The sequence below is a fragment of the Cnephaeus nilssonii genome (assembly GCF_951640355.1).
Source record: "Cnephaeus nilssonii genome assembly, chromosome: 9".
In the NCBI taxonomy this organism is placed as follows: domain Eukaryota; kingdom Metazoa; phylum Chordata; class Mammalia; order Chiroptera; family Vespertilionidae; genus Cnephaeus; species Cnephaeus nilssonii.
The window spans coordinates 59,647,567-59,670,967 of record NC_137080.1 but is presented as its reverse complement, the minus strand read 5'-3'; the positions used below and the strand labels follow the sequence as shown (position 1 = coordinate 59,670,967).

At 34.1% G+C, this 23,401-nt stretch overlaps 1 protein-coding gene and 1 long non-coding RNA gene across 3 annotated transcripts in view; one reads left to right on the top strand and one right to left on the bottom strand.

The window, feature by feature from the left end:
* The window catches only part of LOC307104965, a 544,872-nt gene that overhangs the window by 285,290 nt on the left and 236,181 nt on the right, over window positions 1-23,401 (top strand). The window lies entirely within an intron of this gene.
* Window positions 1-23,401, bottom strand: part of PHIP (PHIP subunit of CUL4-Ring ligase complex) — a 149,630-nt gene that overhangs the window by 17,294 nt on the left and 108,935 nt on the right. For both annotated transcript variants that reach the window (XM_079780278.1, XM_079780277.1), the window contains exons 25-35: window positions 21,651-21,758; window positions 20,926-21,050; window positions 20,713-20,795; window positions 15,319-15,430; window positions 14,753-14,814; window positions 11,449-11,604; window positions 9,824-9,944; window positions 7,046-7,171; window positions 3,744-3,813; window positions 3,058-3,108; window positions 2,664-2,813 (exon numbers count right to left, since the gene is read on the bottom strand). In XM_079780278.1, coding sequence (XP_079636404.1) covers window positions 2,664-2,813; window positions 3,058-3,108; window positions 3,744-3,813; window positions 7,046-7,171; window positions 9,824-9,944; window positions 11,449-11,604; window positions 14,753-14,814; window positions 15,319-15,430; window positions 20,713-20,795; window positions 20,926-21,050; window positions 21,651-21,758 — 1,164 coding nt within the window. The remainder of the gene's footprint in view (window positions 1-2,663; window positions 2,814-3,057; window positions 3,109-3,743; window positions 3,814-7,045; window positions 7,172-9,823; window positions 9,945-11,448; window positions 11,605-14,752; window positions 14,815-15,318; window positions 15,431-20,712; window positions 20,796-20,925; window positions 21,051-21,650; window positions 21,759-23,401) is intronic.

Sequence of the window (23,401 nt, the reverse complement as noted above, 5' to 3'; positions counted from 1 at the left end):
TTTGCAGTCCGACCACACACCCCGGGGACCCAAGCAAAGGCCAGGGCCGGGATTTATTTATCTTCTATAATTGAAACTTGGTAGCCTTGAGCGGAGGCCAGGGCAGGCCAGGGCGGTGGGAAGCTTGGCTTCCTCCATCGCCGGGGGCAACCCAAGCCTCCTGCTCGCTCCAGCTCTGTGGCCACTGCCATCTTGGTTGGGTTAATTTGCATACTTGCTCCTTATTGGCTGGTGGGCGTGGCTTGTGGGTGTAGCAGAGATACGGTCAATTTGCATGTTTCTCTTTTATTAGATAGAATTGTATTTACAAACTCCAAATCTTGGGAAAATGATACAGAAAATTTTTCATGTTTTGTAAAATTTTGGTTAAATGTCAAATTTATGTAGAGCATTTCATTTTCCTTAGTTCATATGTAGCCACTCAATAGAATTCTGTTGAATAAGTAAATGGAGTAGATTTAGCATGCTACTTTCCATAAAAAGTTTAATTTTTAAAATCTTGATTTGGATAAACTCAAAATGTAAAGTAATATTTTCAAACAAAAGCTTAAGTATGAAGAGCATAATTGCCTTAAATATTCTACTGGCAAGGCTGATAGTTCATTATAGTTAAATCTGAAGTATAAAAAGCAGGTTATCCAAGTTTCCTCTTCTCCTCTGTGACAGTATTAAGAAATCGTAAAGAGCCATAAGTTTTCACACCTCCATCAAGGAATTCAACAAGAGATAGATTAAATTAAAATTTTTTCTTCTTTCTGGTACTTTTTGTCTGCTGATACTTTTAGCTGGTTGAAGGAGGGGTTCTAAATAGCATTCTCATTATTTTGAATACTTGAGAGACTACATTCCTATGTATTACCTATTCTCTAACAACAATACATATAGTTCTAGTGCACTAGGGTACACAAGAAATGGCCTCTTTTTCTCACTGTGTCAATAAATTGCTACATATTTTGGAAAGCTTCTTCATCAAAGCCTCAGTTCAACCTCAGTAAAATGAATTGATTGGACTGGTTTTGGGTCTCTTCTGTATTTTCTGTATAATTGCTTTAACATTTTTCTTTTTGTCTTTAGTGTTTACTTCCTTATGCTTCTTATCCCTCCATTTATCTCTTAACCAAAATGACAAATCAAAGTTTAATTGGCAATTTTTTTTCTTTGTCTGGGTGGTACATAAAATACCAGTCATCTTACAATGAACAGTGTTTTCGATTTGATAAAGTATAAACATATTTCAGAATAATCTATTATTTCCATTTATTGTTTCTGTTGTCATATACATAATGAATGACACCCTTATATAGTTTACAATTTCTTTTTATCATTAGTTCAGCTTTAGTAGGCATTGGTTTCTTTTCCCTTCATGAATATCTACACCACAGGGTTTGTAAATCTGGACTCCAAATCCATGCATAGTGCAAGCTTAGGGATATTTCTCTGACACCAAAGAGACATTCTTCTTTGTAGAAAGAATAATTACTCTATTATTTTCATTGAGAGTAAAGTCTTTCAACAGTTCCAGTGGAGTCTCAATTTCCTTCCTCACCACAGCTCATACGGCTTCACCTGTCTCCGTGCTCAGTGTTAATACTTGTGCTTCTAAAATCTATCACATTTTTTCTGGGGAAAAGTCCAGAATACAAACCCCTGCAAGCAGTGGGTAAATTATAACTTATTTTCTAAGACACAAAGTTGGGTTTGCAAGAAACAAAGGGAAATCCAGAGGTTCCAAAACAAAAAGAACTGAAAACCAGAGCACTGAAGCATTAGCTCAGTTCCTCTAAAGAGTTTTTTGGAGGGTAGGGCTTGAACTATCCTAGTTTATCACACTGCTGGAATTAAAGATTTATCTTTTATACTTAAGATTTCATGTTTCTTGATTTTAAATGAGAAAAGGCATTTATGATATTTATGATGAAATTTCTATTTTCATCACTGTAAGTTAGAACATACACATAAACACGTATGTCAGATAATACCACATCCAGTGCATGGTCTATTATTATAAAATACTACATTTTAATTTCAAACCACAAATGTTATCTGAACTGTATAAACTTTAATAACCAAATAAAGAAATTAAGGCTCATTTTAAGCTAATTTAGATTGCTAAGACTACATGCAAAAATAAATACTGGAATTATGTTTACTCAACCTTTTAACCATGAATCCATAAAGATCATGAGTTGACCTAACCTAAACATATATAATAATGCCAACTTACAGTTGTATACAATGCTTCAGTTTAAAACTATTTTAATGTAATCTCATTTCATCTCTATAACCCTGTAAGGAAGGTTAAGTAGGTATAACAACAGCCATAATAAATTTATAGAAGTGTGTGTGTGTGTGTGTGTGTGTGTGTGTGTGTGTGTGTGTGTGTATAGACATTAAAAAAAAAATTAGGTGAGAAAATTGCACAATTAGTAAAAGTCAGAGGTGGGACCATAACCCAATTCTTTGGAGTATTAGTTCAGAGTTCTTTCTTTTTTACCACACTATCCAACTTACATGCTCTTTATAACCAAATGGATAATGAGAACATGTATGAAATAATGAAGAAATACACTATGACCATAAAAAATAATTTAAATAGCAAATTTTCATGAACAAGACATATAGTGAAACAGACAGGTAAAGAAAATACTTTCAAAAATACTTACTGGATATTCAAGGAGATCTACCGGCTGGCGGAAAGGCTCAGAATCTTCACACTGAAATATGAGATTTAACAATTCTTGACATTGTTTCTTCCATGCTTGAATATCATAAGACTGAGCTCTGTTTCGTAATCTTCTTCTAGGCTGATAGTCCTAAAATAAAAGTGTTAAAAAATATTAATAAAATGACATAAAAACAAATCTTGTATTTTTAGTGCAGTCTTACATAATTAGGTAATTTCCAGTAATACAAATAATAGAAAATATCATTTACCTAGTTCTGATAATCATGCATTTTCTGATGGAAATTTACTTGGAATACTAACAGTAAAAAAAAATGCTCTGAGTACATTTTAATTCCCATAAAGTTCTTCTGTTAAAACAAAAAATATATTACCTTCCTTTTTCGAGTAGAAGTTCCTGGCACATCAGCATCTTTCTCTTCTTCCTTTGAAGCAAGAATTTATCTAATTGATTAAACGTTCTAGGTTTCATTATTACAGTGAACCCTTGAATATGTGTTTAAACTGGGAAGGTCCACTTATACACAAATTTTTTTATTGAATACATACAGTATAATACATAACTGTATTTTTTCTTCTTTTATAATTTTCTTTTTTCTGGTTGACTTTATTGTAAGAATACAGTATGTAATACATATAACATACAAAATGTGTGTTAATAAACTATGTTATCAGTAAGGCTTCTGGTCAACAGTAGGTTATTAGTAGCTACATTTTGGGAGAGGTAAAAGTTATACAGATTTTTGACTGCTCGGGGAGTCAGCGCCCTTAACCCCCATGTTGTTCAAGTGTCAACCGTAATCTATAGTTGTTTATCTCCTTTACACTTTAGTAAATCTATAATGGATATGCTGGAGCACTTACTGACTCATTAAAGTCTCTCTCCTATCTTTTTAAAAAAATTCTTTGTAACAAAAAACAAAAAAATTCTGAACCATTAAGTTAACTATAGCATTAGACAAAAATAATTTTCATAATGGCATTTATTTAAAAACTACTATGTGTTTCTTTTTTATACAAAATAAGACCAGTGTAATAATTAAAATGGAATATTAAATACCTCAGAGTCAGACAAAACTTTCTTCTTCATTGAATTGTAGAGTGGAATTATGTTATAGCAAGTCTGATCCCTAAATAACAAGGAAACATTAGTATACAAGATTAGAGTCATGAGATATTTTTCCTTTAAACCTGTTACTAAAACCAATTTTAAGATAAAATTTTAAAGTGAAGGCTTATTTCATAGGTTGACGCCAAAACACACATCTGACCCTGCCCCACCACTGTATGTGGAGCCTCCATTCTGGCCTATTTCTTTACACCAAACCCAATCCAATTCTCATCTCCAAGTTTTGCTCAGATCATTGCTGTGCCTGGGATGCCTTCTTTTGTTACTCAGTCTACAAGAAAAAGGTAATACCTACTAATTTCTTAATTTTTTCATTCTCACACGTAGTTATTTCCTAAAATTTTATCCTTAGTAATCTTCTCTTGACACTATAACTTTTGCCATGATAATCTTATATTTCTGTATTGTATTTGTGTAAATGAATTCCAAATTCCTATAATTTGGTCTGACTCTTCTGAGATTCCTACCATCATCTAAAATTCCATGTCTGAACCTAAATGTCACTCCCAGACACTCTTTCTTGTTTTTCTGTATTTTTTAAAACCGTATTCCATATTTTCAAAGTAGTGCATAGCTTTTCATTATTCCACCCCGTGCCTCCTCATCAATCCAATCATGGGACAAGTTCTGTGAGTATAACTTTCAAAATCTGTTGCATCTGCCTTTCTCACTTCCATAAATTAATCCCTCATCACCTAACTTGGTTAGCTATAGCAACCAATCTGCTATTTATGCTTTATATCTATTCCCTATAAATTAATATTAGACACTGAAATAAATATTTTCAGAGATGCCATGGACGGGTACCTAAGTTGGTTAGAGCACTGTCCCATTATGCCACGGTTGTGGGTTTAATCCCCACTCAGGGCACATACAAGAATAAACCAAGGAATGTATAAATAAGTGGAATAACAAATTAATGTTTTTTTCTCTCTCCCTAAAATCAATACATTAAAAATTTTTTAAATTACAATATTTAAGGCATATTATGCATCAGATAATTTTCACGTTAAAATATTTTCATAGCCCTAATCGGTTTGGCCTGCGGACTCAAGGGTCCCGGGTCCGATTCCGGTCAAGGGCATGTACCTTGGTTGCGGGCACATCCCCAGTGGGGGGGTGTGCAGGAAGCAGCTGACGGATGTTTCTCTCTCATCAATGTTTCTAACTCTCTATCCCTCTCCCTTCCTCTCTGTAAAAAAATCAATAAAATATATTTAAAAATATATTTTCATAGACCCTTGCTCCCAATGCCTATATTTTAAAAGTCTAGTTCTTTAGATCAGCAGTCAAGGCCCTCCATGATCTGACCCACACATGAGTTTACAACACTGTATCCCTTACTTCTTTCTGCTCATGTACTCTCTACTTCATCCAATTTAAATAACTAAAGTTATTATAGTTATTTACAGATTTACCTGTCTATAAATTATACTAAGAGGTTAAATATACACTTCTTTCTATCTCCAAATATCTATTACTTAACTTTGTATATATCCATTGTTTGAAATTAGGGCAAATAACTCATTTAAAAAATATAATCAAAATTTTGAAATAACATTTTGAAAACTACTTTCAGTTAAAAATGGCTTTAACAAATTATATATATCTAAATATTGCCAGAGATTTATTTTTAGATATATACAATATGAATGCTTTAAATGTATTAATCGCCCTGGCTGGTGTTGCTAAGTGGTTAGATTGTCCACCCGCACACCAAAGGGTCTTGGATTTGATTCCCGGTCAGGGACACGTATCTGGGTTGCAGGTTCAATCCTGGCCCCATTTTCTCTATCCCTCCCTACCTCTCTTCCATTCTTTCTAAAAATCAATTAAAAGCCTATCCTTGGGTGAGGATTAACAAAAATAAACAAATAAATAAAATGTTATATTAGTCTGTTCATACAAGGCACTTCACAATAACTATTTGAAAAAAAATACAATTGTATAGATTATTCCAAATACAAAAATAATTGTTTTATTTAAACTATTTCACTAAAATATCAATATACTCTATCTGAATTCTACTGATTCATCTCTCTGGAAAAATAGATGTAAATAAATATCCACATAACACTTACAAAATTACAGACTAAAGACTTTAAATTATTATAAGCTAATGTAACCAAGTTAAATAAACAGTTCTCTGAGGAGAGCTAATTCTTGATTACCAATTTTACTGAAAAGCAAGGCATTGCAACAATAACCCCTTGAACCACTTGCAAGGCAACAGATTTCTTTAGGGAATAAGGTAGAGGAAGGGCATAAAGTTTATTTTACTAATTTTCTCTACTGTTTTTTTATATTGAAATTACCTACATTCCTCAGCAAACAAATAAACAACTAATACCAGGAAAAGGGAGCCTCTGATTATGATGGGTAAAGAGAATAGCTTGAGATGTTAAAAAAAAAAGCCTTGATGATCCCTTCATGTAAAAATAAAAGCTGATAGCAGCTGAATATTTAAATTAGAAAATACATTGTCTCGTCTTAACAAGAAATAATATCCAATATAAATAACCATAATACAAACTCAAAGCAGTATCTTATACAAAACATCCTCTGGCTTCAATTTAGAAGGCTCAATTCATTCTATGGTTACATAAATCCCTAAAGACAAGTAAATAAAAGTGCTGCTGCCTTAAAAGTGATTGTTACCACTCTTGGTATAGGATTAATGAATGAGGAAGTAAAGTAGGCTTTAAAGAAGAATCATCTGGAAAGTTAAATTTAGTTTCCTGCTAGACTCTTTAAATACTTGTTTATAAACTTGACAGGGTACTATAATATTAAGATTAAAGGTTCTCAAATCAAATGGCAGACATTCATTGACTGTGAAGTTAACCTCTAAAAGACTCAGTTTCCTTAACTATAAATTCCAGATAATCATCTCTCCCACATTTAAGATTATTTTGGCTACAAGAAATTATTTTAGGTTAAACATTACATGTTCAGTAAATAGTTATTATTATTGTCCAACAGCTAGATTTAAAAAAGGATACATGTTTGTTTATGTTAACTGTGTAACACAATTTTTATAATTTCGTAAATACTAGCTAATGAACTAAATGTTTAAATGTTACTTTAGACAGACATTATTTGCTCTCTGCTTTGAGTGGAACCATGTGTATGGCACAGCATTGATAGTATTCATGTAAGAAAGATTGTATTTGACATTTGACAATATTGCTATTATTACAGTAATTATAATTATGTGTGGAAAAATAACTCACTTTATAAAATGTAGAAGAAGATCAGTCACAAACTTAGCAGCTTTTACAATAGGGCTTCCAGGTTCATTAAATGTTCGAGTGTTATGCTCTATATATCGAACTTCCCACATTAGGGAAGAAACCCGCCTTTAAACAAAATACAGAAGGATTAACCTCATTATATTTAGAAATATAGCAACAAAATTTTAAACCAAGACATTGAAACTTTTCAAATTGCAGTCTTAAATCAGGTACAAAACTCACACCTTAAAAAACTATTTTCAAAATATTATCACTTCTTTGTGTAAGGGAAAAAAGTGTAGTAACATTATGTATTTGCATAGAATATTTCTGATTAGACACACTATGTCTAATCTACAATGTTCCTTCTTTTAGGGAGAAAGACCGTCTATAGGGAGAGTAGAAAAGAGAACTGGAGTTTTTATTTTTAGCTTATTCCTGTCATATATGGTGTCATTTTTTATAATAAGCATATCTGACATTTATGTGAAAAGAAAACAATTTTCATCTAATTATATTACTGGTAATTAAATGACATGTAAAAATGAAAAGCTAACTGATAGCCTGCTTATGTAATATAAAAATATAAAAACACAGTAACCATGTTAGCTTACCAAGAAACGTAAGTATATGAAAATTATTTTTAACACTGAATTGACAACACTAAAATAAATTTTGGTGTTTTATTATTTTACTTCTTAAAGTAAAGAAAAACCAAAGATGACTTCTAGAATATTATCCAATATGTGGAAATACTAAGATAATCTTACTGAAGTGTGAACAAAAATATAATTATATGGAATTTTAAAAATTTATAATTGTGGATACAGTAATGCTTCTGTGGATTTAAAATACCATTCACAAGGCTAATTCTAATAATAAAATCACAGGTATCTTCAGAAAACCCTATAGAAAACTGTGCGTAAAATAAGGTATTAGATTAATACCAGCAGGGCAAATTGACAGTAGTTTAACAAAAGACTAAAAGAAGTATTGAAATAAATAAATAAATAAATAAAAATAAAAGAAGTATTGAAGAGGAAAATCATAAACTAAGAAGTCTGAAGCCAATAAGTAAAGGAGAAGCAAAAAAGCTTAAAACAGTGAAATAGCACTTACGAACATAATTCGGGTCTATAACCATATCAGAAAAACAGGTAGTTTCAAATTTATGTAAGGATTGTATCCCAAAAGATGTGTTCAAACTTGATTATTACTAAGCCAGGCTAATGCCAAAAATTCTATTTAAGCTGTAATGTACTTGATATGTATACCTTAGCAATTTTTATAATTAGCAGTATTTCTATGAGTAAGTATATTTATAACAACAGTGGGAGATGCTATAAGTTTATCTTTCTAGCTGAAGTCCAAAAACCATTGTATAAGAACAATTCTTTCCCTGTTACCCTCCATATCTTGTTCCATCTCTGAAGCACTAGGTATAAGTCCTAAGATTTAGCAAATAGGGGGACTAGGAGAAAGAAGGCTATAGTTAAGAATTTCTTCTCCATTTATTCTCTTAAACTTCTGATATGTGGAGTTAAAAATTTAAAGAAATGTGCTACAAGGGTAAGATAGCTGGGAGGCACATTATCATTTGCTATGCTTTTGATAAATATCAATGACGCAACCGAAGAAACATCTAACAAGATCAGAAAAATCTTCAGAACCTGAAATCTATTGTCCTTATTTTCTTTATTCCAGTGGTTCTTAATCAGGAGTGATTCTGCCTCCCTGCCCCCCCTCCCCCTCCATGGGCCATTGGCAATGTCTGGAGACGTTTTTAGTTTTACAACTAGGGGCTGCTATTGGCACTTAAAGGATAGAGGACAGCCCCAAATGCCAGTAATGTTTTTATTGAGAAAATCTACTTTTGTCAGAAAGGAATAACAAATGGCATTTTCAGTGCCAGGTAAAAAAAAGTACCAAATTAGAGTTATACTTTAATAAAAAGAATGAAAAGCACTAATTTTATGTAGAAAAACATGAATAAAAACTTTTCTAAGTTAAATAAATAAAAATGTAAAGAATTGAAGTAATATAAAGCTGGTCACAAAGAGAAAATTTTAATTTGAATTAAAAAGTTGTTGGCCTGTCTAGCAAGTCATATAAGAAAAATGAAAACAAATATGATTTCATCATGTCAAAACTACAGACTTACTCACTTTTTTACAAGATATTTTAGGTAATAAACCTACAAAGCCTGTTCGAGATTAGAACTCAATATTTATTGAAATTATTAACAGGAAGGTGATGATGCAAATTAATTCAAATTATGTCTTTAAAAAAACCCTCTAGTTATATTTCAAGCTAACCTATAACTATGAAAAATGAAAATTCAGGATACGTATTAATAAGCTGAAGAGAAGCAAAATAAGAAAAAAAGAAATTTTTATATTATTCTATGAAAAATCAATTAGCGAACAAATATTTCAATGCAATATCTTGGGGAAAATGAAATACTTCGGCTTGCTTTATAAAATACAATATAAAGACAGTGAGCAGAAACACATATTAGCAACTAGGAAAAACTGTACCTAGGAATCGTATGCTTAGTGTCTATAAGACCACCAGCAGCAACATCGCTGGGAACTTTTCAGAAATGTAGAATCTCAGGTCCTACTCTAAACCTATGGAATCAGATTCTGCATTTTAACAAAATCCCAGGTGATTTTTATGTACATTAATGTTTGAGAAACAGTGCTATAGAAGATCAGTAAATGGAGAAAAGAATCATTTAGCTTTCCTTTGGTAGTAGCTACAGCAAACAGTTCTAACCTGTAAAACCTGTTTTCCAGTCTTTGTTTAATTGTACTTAAATCTGTTGGATATGCCACTACAGTGCAATACATGGGATAGGCTTGCAGATCCACAGGAGCCACAAATGCTGAAGCAATATCTAAAATAAATAAGACAAATAAGTTTATAAATTTATATTTGTATTGCTTAAAATACTTCATAGACAATTCTGCATGAATTAAGACTTAACGTCTGATCCACATAACATTAGTCTGCTACTATCTTTTCATAAAAAATACATAATTTAGCAACCCTATGAGTCCCATTTTTTATTATGTAGACAATTACACTGCAAAATTCTAGAGATATTTGTTATTCATGGGTTGCTTAGAAAAGATGACAAATAATATATATGTGACCTACTAAGGACACACATATTTCTGTAATTAAAACCTGGCCATTCCTGAATCTATGTTCTTGACATTCTACCAGCAACACTATAATATATAATAATACACTGCATTCAAATGTTATTACCTTTGATTTTCTCAAAACGTATCACCTTAACTAATCTTTACAACATAGTTCTGTGAAATATTAGGCAAGCAGAGAAGAGGAAACAGATCCAGAAGTCCTTGGCTCAAAGTCACTGACTCAATGGCACACAGTAAACTGATAAAATCTGGGCATACAACACTAATTAGCAGTTCCATTTTTTTGCTCATGCATACAAAGTATGACATCAGATCCTAAAATACTACTAAATTACTTAAGATAGTAATTTTAAGTAATTTTGAGACAATTTTTATGAAGTGCTGCCATTTTATAAAATACTTCAGATGAAAATATTATCCAATGTGTCTCCAGTGTCTTTAGCTCTTCTTATTCATGTTAATTTCTCCTTAGACTCTTTGAAACTGATTCCGTACTGAAAGTGGAGGTTGCTACAAAGCACCATACTAGTTTAGGGTTACTCCAGATAACTTGTGGTCATTGTTTTTATTTTAATGAGGCAAAGCAATTAATATGACCTTCTCCCATCCCCTTACAAATATTCTTTTATGTATATGCATTGTAAAGTTAAGGGAAAAACTAGTATAAATATCCAAATAATTAAAATTCAGCTTTCAGCCATTCTCTCCCAATTTACATCATGTCAGCCTGAATATGTCAAGGGTTTTCAAATTGGGTTCTGGAGGAACCAGATTGTTCAGAAATACCCCTGGCTTTTCTGGGGGTCCTCACTCTAAATTCAGCTAGAGCAATACCATTTATAACTGTTTTTAGATATCTGAGTCCTGTGTAAGATCTCATTTTTTAAACTTCCACTTGCAAGTGTCTGAAAACCACTGACTTAATATTATAAAAGACTATTCTGTTTGCTTTCTGACAGCTTTTCTTTTTTTTTAAAATATATTTTATTGATTTTTTACAGAGAGGAAGAGAGAGGGATAGAGAGTTAGAAACATCGATGAGAGAGAAACATCGATCAGCTGCCTCTTGCACACCCCCCACTGGGGATGTGCCCGCAACCAAGGTACATGCCCTTGACCGGAATCGAACCTGGGACCCTTCAGTCCGCAGGCCGACGCTCTATCCACTGAGCCAAACCGGTTTCGGCTCTGACAGCTTTTCTACATTGATATGCTACTATTATCATTTACCTAGTGTCATCAATTGGTTTATTCCTGCAACAATTCTTTCACATTCTTCATCCCTGGGACTGGAACCCCATTCTCCATCAAGAGGTTTATAGATCAATGATCTGCATTCGACATCAGTTAAAGAAACACTGGTACCTAGTTCTTCAGGAAATACAGCTAAAATACACAAAAAGAAATACAAATTTAGTGAAAATATGTGGTAATCTTGTAATATTTAGGTTATCTTTAAAAATAGAATTGGTATTGTCATAAAACTAAAGTAAATTTTTATAACAATCTGGTAAGTATATTCTTTATTTTCATTAAAGTATGTTCCAAGAGTCAATAAAATTTAAATAAGTTTTTAAAGTATATTTTTATTGATTTCAGAGAGGAAGGGAGAAGGAGAGAGAAATATCAATTATGAGAGAGAATCACTGATCAACTGCTTCCTGCACATCCCCTACTGGGGATCGAGCCCACAACCTGGGCATATGCCCTTGACTGGAAGCGAACCCGGGACCCTTCAGTCCGCAGGCCAATGCTCTATCCACTGAGCAAAACCAGCTAGTGCATAAATAATTTTTAAAACGTTGTAATTACTTCTCCAAATTTTTACCTCACAATTTGCTTTATCATCATTTACAGGTGAAGTAGAAAGTATTTCTATAAAATGAGGCTAATTTAAAAGGTATCAATTATTTCATAATATAATCTCCTTATTTATTTTGATAAAACATACACAAGGCAAAACTGAACTTAAGTGGTATTTTCTGGAATACTTCAAACACGGCTTACAATTTCAAAAATGTAGGAACAGAGATAATTATGAATACTGATGGCTAATTCTTATGCTTATTGCTCTTAAATGATGGTTTCTTAAATGAATGAACAAATCTTTGATAGAATCTTTAACTGAATCTTTAAGAGAACTATTAGGGTTTTATGATGACCTAAGTCTATAAATCGCCCAAGTAATTTTTTCTTTGAACTAGACCTAAATAAGAGAAATTTGTATACAAATTTTTCCTCCTCACAAAATGCAATTAAACTCTAGGTGCATATGTATATGTATCCAAATAGATAAAAAACAACAAAAATCCACCCCTCCACATCTAGATATATAAAGAGGTAACGTTAATTGGTCCTAATGGTGTCCCAGTCACAACCGGTCAACAGGCTGCGCGAACACAGGAGTTGGTGGGTGGGGACTTCTGCCCCCAGCGGAGGCGCACGCAGGCCTGCCCAGCGCTAACATCATGCTGCCTTGGAGGCAGAGGCCGCTCCCGACAGAGGCATGTGCAGGCAGGAGCTGGTGAGCGGGGACACAGATCGGGGGCCTGGCCCGAGCCGCCGTGGTGCGGCTTGAGCAGGCCTGGAGTGGACACAGGGGGGCGTGCCTGAGCCACTACAGCATGGCTGGAGCAGGCTCAAGGGGACACAGATATTTTTTCTTGGTGAAGGGACTGGAGTCTGTGTTCATAAAAACACCTTGGCGGATGCAGCAGCCGGTAGTGGCAGCAGCAGCGGGGTGATGGGGGTGGCGCCTCCCCTGATCAGCCCTGGTCACCTCCCGCAGAGGGAGGCTAGACTGCAGCTTAGATCAGTAGGACATCCCCTGAGGACTCCCGGACTATGAGAGGGGGCAGGCTGGGCTGAGGGACCCGCCCGCTCCCAGTGCACAAATTTCGTGCACTGGGCCCCTAGTACAGATATATTTAAGTAGGAAACAAATAATACTTAATGGCACCAATTTATTTCAATAAATACCCGAGGCATTACAACACTAATTAGCAGCTTCATTTCTTTCATATTCATAATAGTGCAATGTGACTTCAAACTTTCATGAAGGAGAACAATAAAAACAGAATATAAGCCATGTACCATGATTACAAGTTGATTAAGATATTTTAAACAGATGTAGCCTAGCAGTAAGATGAAAATACACTTCTGGTATTAAATTTTTAAAGTGATAATTTCTAAAAAAACTAGTCTTGGACAATATTAGCATGATTTTCTCATTTCTAAGGTTTATCAAATTGAGTTTATTTTCTCTAAGTTACCTTTTTACTCTGACTTCTTAGAATACAATAACTAGTGAATATTCATAAATGATTATTTCTACTCTTTCATGTCATATTTTTTCCTGTTTTAAAAAAATCTTTCCTCTTATCTGATAATAAAAGTAATATTTTTAAAAAATTGAATATAGAATAATGTAAAACATAATTTATAGAAGTCCTCATATTCTTGCCCTTTATAAATAATCCTTATTAATAATCTGGAATATATATCCTTTAAACATTTTATCATATACAGTATAATGTGTGCTTTTTTCTTAAATTGAAACAAAAATAGGTAATGAGGTAGAATGAAAATACAATCTCAAGTATTTAGCCACACTGGCCATTTCTGAGTTCCAAAAAGATGTCATACTCACTGCCTAAGGCTAACTCCCAAATCCCAAGGCTCTGTGTGTCAGGCCATATATAAGGTGACAATTATAACTGTAATTACCTACTCAATGAGCCCTTACATGTGTCAGGTTCTATAATAAGTATATTAGACATATGGTGCCTTTTAACCCTCACAGAAGCCCCATAAGGAAGGTATCTACACTAATAAAAGAGAGACATGCTAATTGACCATCCCTCCGCTATGCCCACCAGCCAGTCATGAGCGAGCATGCAAATTAACCCAATAAAGATGGTGGTTAATTTGCATACAGAGGCGTGGAGCGAAGATTGAAGACAGCCAAGCGCCACAGAAGGGAGCGAAGTGGCGGAGAATGGAGGGAGCGAGGCAGCGGAGACGGGAGCGAAGCCCTTCCTTCGGCCGCAGGAAGCCCTATTCTTGCAGGAATAGGCCAGAGGAAGCCCTATTCTTGCAGAAACGTTCCTGCAACGGGCCTCTGGTTCGTTTACATAATTTCAAAGGCTGAATCCTAAGAATCTGGTTTTGAGACTTTAAGGAATTTGCCAAGATGTAATAGAAAGAAGATGGTAGAGCCAGGATATGAATCTATGCTATGTCCCACTCAAAAGCCTGAACTTTTTATATTATGTTATATTCTTAAGTATTCTAGAGTTACAAAGATAACCTTTTAGAAGTGAATAATAATTTGCAAAACATTTCATTATTAACTTCAATCTTCCCTGTTAGATCATAAATTCCAGTGGGCAAAGATTATGTCTATCTTGTTCACTACTATGCCTTTAAAGTCCAGGTCAATACAACCCTATGCAACAGCAAGTCTGCAAATCAGGTATCTTATTTAAGAAATTAATTCCATAATACACATTTGAAAAGCCTAACATACACTTACCATTATTAGGTATAAGTTCCATATCCCAAGGACTCATCTTTTCTGTATCGCCATTATCCCAGCTTAAAGGAAAAAATACTGTTATTAAAAAAAACCTAAATATTGTTATGCAATTTTTGAAATAAAATCATGTCATAAAAATAATTGCTTCAGCATTTAAAAGAAGTATCTCTATCACTTTATGGATAGACTAGAGGTCTGGTGCACAGATTCATACACATTGAAAGGAAATTAATTAGAAGAAATATTTTAGAGGCCGGGGAGGGACCCCGGGAGATTAGCCAGTTGGGGAGGGACCGCGGGAGGGCTCCAGGGTGTGTCTGGCCCCTCTCACCTGGTCCGGATCGGCCAGACCCCAGCAGCAAGCTAACCTACTGGTCGGAGCATCTGCCCCTGGTGGTCAGTGCATGCCATAGCGACTGGTTGAACAGTCAGACACTTAGCATATTAGGCTTTTAGATAGATAGATAGATAGATAGATAGATAGATAGATAGATAGATAGATAGATGGGGAAAACATTCAAAGCAACTCAGGCTGCACTAAAATACAACAAATACTTCCTTACCAAACATTATAGCACTGAAACAAACTATCAGGGTACTCATGTTGAAGAGGTTCCTGGCTTTCAATTGTTCCAAACCACCAGGCATCATCTATGACTGATCTGAAACGGTCACCTGGACAAGAATAAAAGCCATCTCATTACTCTGAAATGTAAAACTGCTATCGTTGCTCCTTTATCCTAAAGTATACCCTTGAGATACTTAAACTGCCTGTATGATTTCAGAAGTTATATAAAAAGTGACATACAAACTTCAAAATAAGTAAATAAATCAGCAATACTGGGGAAAAAGTTATTTAATAAGCACAACTGAAGTGTGACTTACCAGTTTCCAGTACCATTTCTTACATTTTATTAGGTAAGGAGAAATTCACTCTCGCCTCAAGCATTTTTAACAATCTAGCATTTTTAATTCATCAGGAGGACTATATCAAAATTTTTCATTCAAATAAACGTAGAGTTTCATAATTTCTGCTCAACAAATATTTATACTCTACCTTTTAATTTCTTATTTTCTGTAGCCAGGTTCCTCTAACCAACATTCAAGAGTCCAGCCTCAAAATAACAAAACCAAAAACAGAAATCCAAACTACCTTCCTTTATCTCAATTCCCCCTAGCCATAACACTCATGCATACACTTCCCCTTTCCTATAAAAACCAAATGAAAAAAAAACAACAACTAATCTTTGTAAAACAGACTCACTCTTTGAATATCTTTCCTTCCTTACCCAAATGCATATTAGGGAAACTGACCTAATAAATTACCTCCTCAACTTTCCTCTGTGTCACATGAAAACTACAAACCACTTTCTTCCTTTATTCCACATTTTCCCCTTCCCTGGCTTTCATAGTACTTAATGACTTTTCTCCTGAAAAGCATAAGTTGAGTTCAAATAACTTACCCATGTGACTTTGAACAAATTAATTAGTATTTGTTTGTTCTCATTTTTTACCAGTAAGGTAAAAAGATGAATTTAAAAATTTAAAAAGAAGATAAAAGAAAGAAAAAAGCAAAAAAAAAAAAAAAGCTGGGGCCAAGAGTACATGTTAAGTTATACATAGTCTTTGAGAGGGTATAAACTGGGATCCAAGTTTAGATTCAAGCATTCTAACAGCCAGTGTCAACACGGAAATATGAGCTACTATTAGATTTGAGTCTCTAATTGTTCCTCAGATGCATATGAGTGATACTAAGCTTAGTGAGAAGCTACTATATGATTTAATAAACAACATTCTTTTTTTTTTAGCCTCACCAAGGATATATTTTTTATTTTATTACTTGAGAGAGAGAGAGAGAGAGAGAAACATACGCACCCTGACTGAGATTGAGCCCACAACTTAGCTATGTGCCCTGACAGGGAATTGAGCCCACCACCTTTTTGTTTTTAGTGTGTGTTTTTTTTGTGTGTATGGGACAATGCTCCAACTGAGCCACCTGACTAAGGGTAATAATCAGCATTGTTGACACCACCATCTTACAGTCAATATAATGATGAGTTTCATATAGGTGTACTGGTTAATAATGGCGGATTTTGTAATCAAAGAAATCAGAGTAATTTCAAGAGAAACATCAAAAGTGATTTATTCAAAGTAATGTCCATCGCTAGCTACACATTTCCCCCATCTTTCAGGTAATTTGTGGATACTGTCCCAATACAACTTTTCTTGTTTTGAGGCAAACCATTCAGAGACCAAATTTTCCACTTCTTTATGTTTTGAAGTGCTGCTCAGAAAGTGCATGTGCCATCCATTGGAATAAGTGGTAATCTGAAGGAGCAAGGTCTGGTGAATATAGCGGATGGGTTAATACTTCCTAGGCAGGATCTTTTAATGTGTCTTTAACTGGTTTTGAAGTGTGTGATAGTGCCGTGTCTTCTGGCACATTCTGGTCATTTCATGATCAAAGCATGGTTCAAATTGATTATTTGTTGTTGGTAGCGATCAGTATTAACGGTTTCACCTGGTTTTAGAAGCTCAATAATACACCACACTTTACTGATCCCATCAAACGCAGAGCATTGTCTTCTTTCTGAAGTGATTTGACCTTGCAGTTGATGTTGATGGTTGACCTGGATCTGTGGTTGGCAAACAGCGGCTTGCGAGCCACATGCGGCTCTTTGGCCCCTTGAGTGTGGCTCTTCCACAAAATACCACGGCCTGGGCGAGTCTATTTTGAAGAAGTGACGTTAGAAGAAGTTTAAGTTTAAAAAATTTGGCTCTCAAAAGAAATTTCAATCGTTGTACTGTTGATATTTGGCTCTGTTGACTAATGAGTTTGCCGACCACTGACCTGGATCAACCCATGATTTTATGCATTTGGGATTCTCAAAATAAATCCACTTTTCATCGCCAGTTATAATTCGATGCAAAAAAGACTTTCTTTTGTGCCGTTGAAGCAACATTTTACTGATGACTTTTCCGTTTTCCATTTCTTTCGTTCAGTTGATGTGGCACCCATTTTCCTTCCTTTAAAATCTTTCCCATTGCTTGTAAACCATCGGAAATTGTTTGCTGAGCAACGTTTAATCTTTCTGCAAGTTGTTTTTGAGTTTGACACGCATCTTCATCCAATAATGCTTGTAATTGTTGGTCTTCAAACTTTTTTCGGTTGACCTGGACCTTCTTTGTCTTTCACATCAAAATCATCACTTTTAAAGCGTTTAAACCAGTGTTCACAAGTATCTGGAGATGGAGCATGTTCACCATAAGCTTCCCGAAGTATACAATAACTTTTTCTTCAAAATAATGAATTAAAACTTCCCACAAATGCTTTTTTGGCACGAAAATCGACATTTTTAAGCCTAAGAATATCTATGATGTTAACACCTTCAGAAAATTTGACATATGCAGTTTTGAAGCTTGCTGTCAGTACAACAAAATAGCACACATATCAAATCGCATATATATCAACATATGTGTAACTCCATCTATTGAAAAAAATTCGCATTATTAACCGGTACACCTAGTAACTATTTCTTATGATCCTACATAGACTGATGACATTATTCTAAAGAGAAAGAACTGAACAATGTATGCCTAACCCAAATGAGCAATACAGTAAAATGATAACAATAAAGTTAAACAAGGAATAGAGTCCACTATTCAAAGTAAGCATTCAACATTTCTGAAGGCTAGAGTAATTAATATTAATGTAATTTTAAATAGCAGTTGTTATACAGATACATATACAGTATAGCCCTGTCCCCTCAACATGCAGTTTTATTTTCCACAATTTCAGTTACCTGTGGTCAATGACAGCCTGAAAATATTAAGTAGAAAATTCCAAAAATAAACTATCTTTAAGTTTTAAATTGTGCACCATTCTGAGTAGCAAGATGCAATCTTATGACATCCCACACCTTCATTCCTGGGACATAGTCATCCCTTTGTCCACCATATCCACACTATATAAGCTACGCACCCGTTATTGAGAGAGAGGGTGGGGGGGTGGGGGGGGAGAGGACACATTCACTTTTATTACAATATATTATTATATTATTCTATTTTATTATTTATTGTTATTAATCTCTTACTGTGTCTAATTTATAAATTTAACTTTATCACAGTATGTATGCATAGAAAAAAACTATAAAATTCTATACTATCTGCAGCCTTAGGTATCCACTGGGAGCCTTGAAACACATACCCGTGGACAAGGAATTGGCACTAGTGTATCTTCAGAAATAAAAGACTAAGACGTACTAACTTTAGAAGAAATATTAATCTATAAATTTGGCAGTGGTGGTGGTAAGGGCTGTAAGATCCAAATGAGAAAATTCTGATGTACGTCCATTTGAAATATCTCTGATTTCTCCAATGCTTGCCATATTTGTTTGCTTAGTTTGTTATCAGCTCATTTCTGATATATTTGTGGACACGAATATTTGTTCTGCAATTAATTGGCAGATGTATGCTCTTAAAAAAATAAAATGTACCATATATCAAGCACCACATGCAAATAATTTTTGAAAGTCAAATGTACAAAATTATAACCAAAACCAAGAAAACTTTTCACTCTTACTTCTTGAGATTTACTTACAAATTTCTAAATAATGAATATAGATCTATTTCTTCATTCATCAATTTTAGATATTAAGTACTGACCTCTATCCATAATACTGTATATAAAAGGTATATGTATTTTATTTAATCCATATTGTTTTTCTTTATCATGACTATGTAAATATTGTTTGCTCCTAAGCCAAGTTGCATACACTTACTTTCTTGTATGTTGTTTAATTGTTTCATTTTTTAAATGGTTAGTTTTCTCTGCACTTATGATTGTCTTCCCACATTGTCTAACAGCTCAAACTAAAAAACACTGTTCTATATAATTTCAAACATGTTAGATAATTGATCAGTTCCATTTTGCTCCCCTGAAGACTGCATTCTTGGTAGACAATATCTTCTAATCTGGTTGTTTTATAGGCTTGCTAGAAAGATGCTATCCTTCGACTTCTGTTGACTATTACTTGGGAATTCCTTTCTGTTCTTTCCTTTTCTGAAAAATTTCCTGTTTCCTGTGGGAGGGGGATTCCATATCTTTCTCTATCTTGGTTTACTCCCTTATTTTATGGAATACACCTTTCAAAACTTCCAGAGAATTGATACATGATAATTTTTTTGGTAACTCCCATGACCATAATTTTGTTAACTTGCATTTTCCTAATTTTTCCTTTTAGAGAACACATATAAATTTCTAAGTCCACCAAGCCCAAACAAAAAAGACAAGTCATGGCAATGGCACTGGAGGAGAGATGAACTGATGTATCAATTAATGTGTCTTTTCAAACCACATTATGCTATCTATATATGCACCACATCTCACTCCAAGATGACAAAGAGTGGCCTGTATGAAATTTTTAAAAGAAATATTTTAATGAACAGTACATCCATTTGTACATAAATTAATGCATCTTAAATGCCTAGAAACTTTTAAGGATTTTAAAATTTCTTTGAGTCTTGATAAAAGTATTAATCAACATAGATACATAACAGTTAAACAAATAATGTCAGTTTAGCTTTAATCCCAGTCTAAATTATTATTAAACATTTGAATTTGAAGACATCTTTTGCTTCAATTTTGAATTGTTAATATTTCTGAATAAAAATTTAAGTTAACATACATAACAGCTAAAGAATAGCTATAAAGAATCTTATAAGAGTTAACAAATGTAAGAGGAAAAAATGCTTAGGATTTCAGCATCAACTAAATTAAAAGCATTTCATTCATAAAAAAAAAATACTTAAAAGTACTTGACACAATATTGTACTTGCTATTAATATTCCCAGAAATGACAAGACAATTTCTCTCGTTATCTTTTCTTAAATAATGAAAAATATTAAATGATTTATTAGATTAAAAACAAACATCTATGGTTTCTAAAATTACCTACCTATATTCCACCGCCTATATTTGGCATCATCAAATTGTTGTCTCAAGACTAGGAAATCTATAACGTCAGGCATATCATGGTATCTAATTACAAAGAGAAACAAACTGATTAGGTCACATACCTAAAAATATCTAAGAGACATTCAAATTTATCTGAATCTTAAAAAATAATCTACAATACTAAGAAACTATTGCCTTTTTCAACAGTTCTTACTTCATGGTAAATGATCCGCCAGTCAGTTTACCAGTATCAGGATCTAGAAAAGCAAGTTTAAGGCAGCAAAGGGTAGGCAAGCCCACTTCATACTTTATGCCAACTATTTTCATCAGTTCTTGTTCCTGAGGAAGATACAGGAAATAAGAAACCATCTTCACAAAATAAATAAATTGCTAAACATAACTGAAAAAGCATCTTCATTTAAATCTTGATCTAGGTAATTACTGTGTATGCATGTATATATATATATATATGTATATATATATATACATATATATATATACATATATATAAATTCATTGAGGTATATACATAAGATCTGTGTACTATATAGTATGCAAATTATATTTAAATTTTAAACAGTAAAGAAAAAATAGAACGAAACCTTTCAATGAAATAAGAGTTTTCCAACACTTAGAGGTTTAGAACTAGTAATTTTGAACTACTGCTAAATCTAGAAATACTTAAATTTACAAACATGAATTTTTACCTTAAACATTAGTGTTGTCTAATTTTCACTATAATTATATTTTGTACCCAGTTTATAAACTATGAGAGTATACAAATTTAGTCATAGTCAATCTTGTGTTTCCTAGAACGTTAAACACCCTCTACTCCCTAGATTGCTTCAGTTAAGAAAGGTATCTTCATGATACAGTTTCTTATAGTAAAAATAGAATTTTCACCATATTCCATAAATACATAGTTTGGGGCTATCATACCCGTAGTTCCATTTTATGCCATGGTTGTTTTTTGGGATTGATACTATAAATTTTATTTTTCCGGGCCATTTCAACATATGCTTCATGTCCTTGTCGGAAATAATAAACCTAAAAAGTAAATAAAATCACAATTTTAAAACTTGAATGTGTTTCCTTTAACCCAATATGCAAGAATTTAATGTTCTTTAAAGTTATTCTAATATTTTATGTTCCCCTTGTTTTTGTTTCTTTTTTTGAACTAAATGCCTATATATATATATAAAAGGATAATATGCAACATATCCCCTTGGGAGTTCGACTGTGAGTTCAATCGCTCGCTATGACGTGCGTTGACCACCAGGGAGCGGCGCGGAACATGGCGGCCAACCAGCGGTGGCGACAGGGCGCTGAGGGAGTGAGGGAAGGAGGAGGTGGGGGGAACCACATGGTAGCAGTGCAAGGGTAGTAAGGGAAGGAGGAGGTGGAGAGGCGGGAAACCGCGTGGTGGTGGCGGCGTGTAGACAGCGAGGTAAAGAGGACACGGGGAACCTGATCGGCGCTGATTGCCAGCCAGGCCTAGGGACCCTACCTGTGCATGAATTTTGTGCACCAGGCCTCTAGTGTATATATACAAAAGCCTAAGCGACTGTCCAACTGTTAGACCGATAGCTATGATGCGCAATGACAACCAGGGGGAAGACACTCATTGCAGGAGCTTCCGAGCTGTGGTGACTTGGCAGCTACAGTTCTCGGGTGACACACCTGGAACCAGAGAGGAGGGAGCCCGATTCTGAGGTGTCACCCGAGAACTGCCCTCTCGCAATCCGGGACCCCTCAGGGGATTTTAGAGAGCTGGTTTCGGCCCGATCCCCACAGGCCAGGCCAAGGGACCCCACCGATGCACGAATCCATGCACCGAATCTCTAGTTAATAATAATAATAATAATAAATGAACAAAATTCATTGTATATAGTTCAATAATATTTTCAAGTAGCCCGAGGATGGGGTTCATTAGGTTGCTGTGTCATGTGCTGTGATTCACCTGGCTCTTAAGCAGCCAAGTCTGTAGCAGAAATCCTTAATGTGTCATGTAACCTCTGTGCCATGTATTTTATGTCACTTAATCATACCTAAAGTGTTCAAAATAACATTAATTTTGTTATAGACTAAGAAGAGTAGTCATTTTTTGTTTCACCATTTTATTTTTTGATTCAAAGTAAGTTAACCCTTTGCACTCGCTTGCTTTTTTCTCGAGCTGCTACCGATGCTAACCGTGTCGAGTCACACTCGACATCCGAGTGCAAAAGGTTAATCTTGTTGCATAAGAAAACTATGACTAGGGATTATGATTAAGTTTATTGTTTCCTTACTTTTGAAGCAAGTCGTTTATACATATGCAGAACTTGGAAGTGAAAAATGTATTCTCACATATATTTTATCCTTATAAAAACAGCAAGGCATCCATTTATCCTCATGCTATAAAGGTCAAATTTAAGTAACTACTGACTACCATCCTGTAGAACTGATACTTGAACACAGTAGTTGGATATCAAAAATTCTTCCCACTAATAAAAAATAATAGAGCTTGTTAAAAAACAAAACAAAAACCTATTAAAATTTTTTTAAATGTTATTAAGGTCTTAGTAATATTTTCGGACATTCATTATTCTACATACCTTCGTTCTATCCATTAATATCATTATTTAGTTGTCTGAACTCTAATATGAAGGAATGAATGGTGCTGAATAATGAGAAATTACCAATTTAAGCAC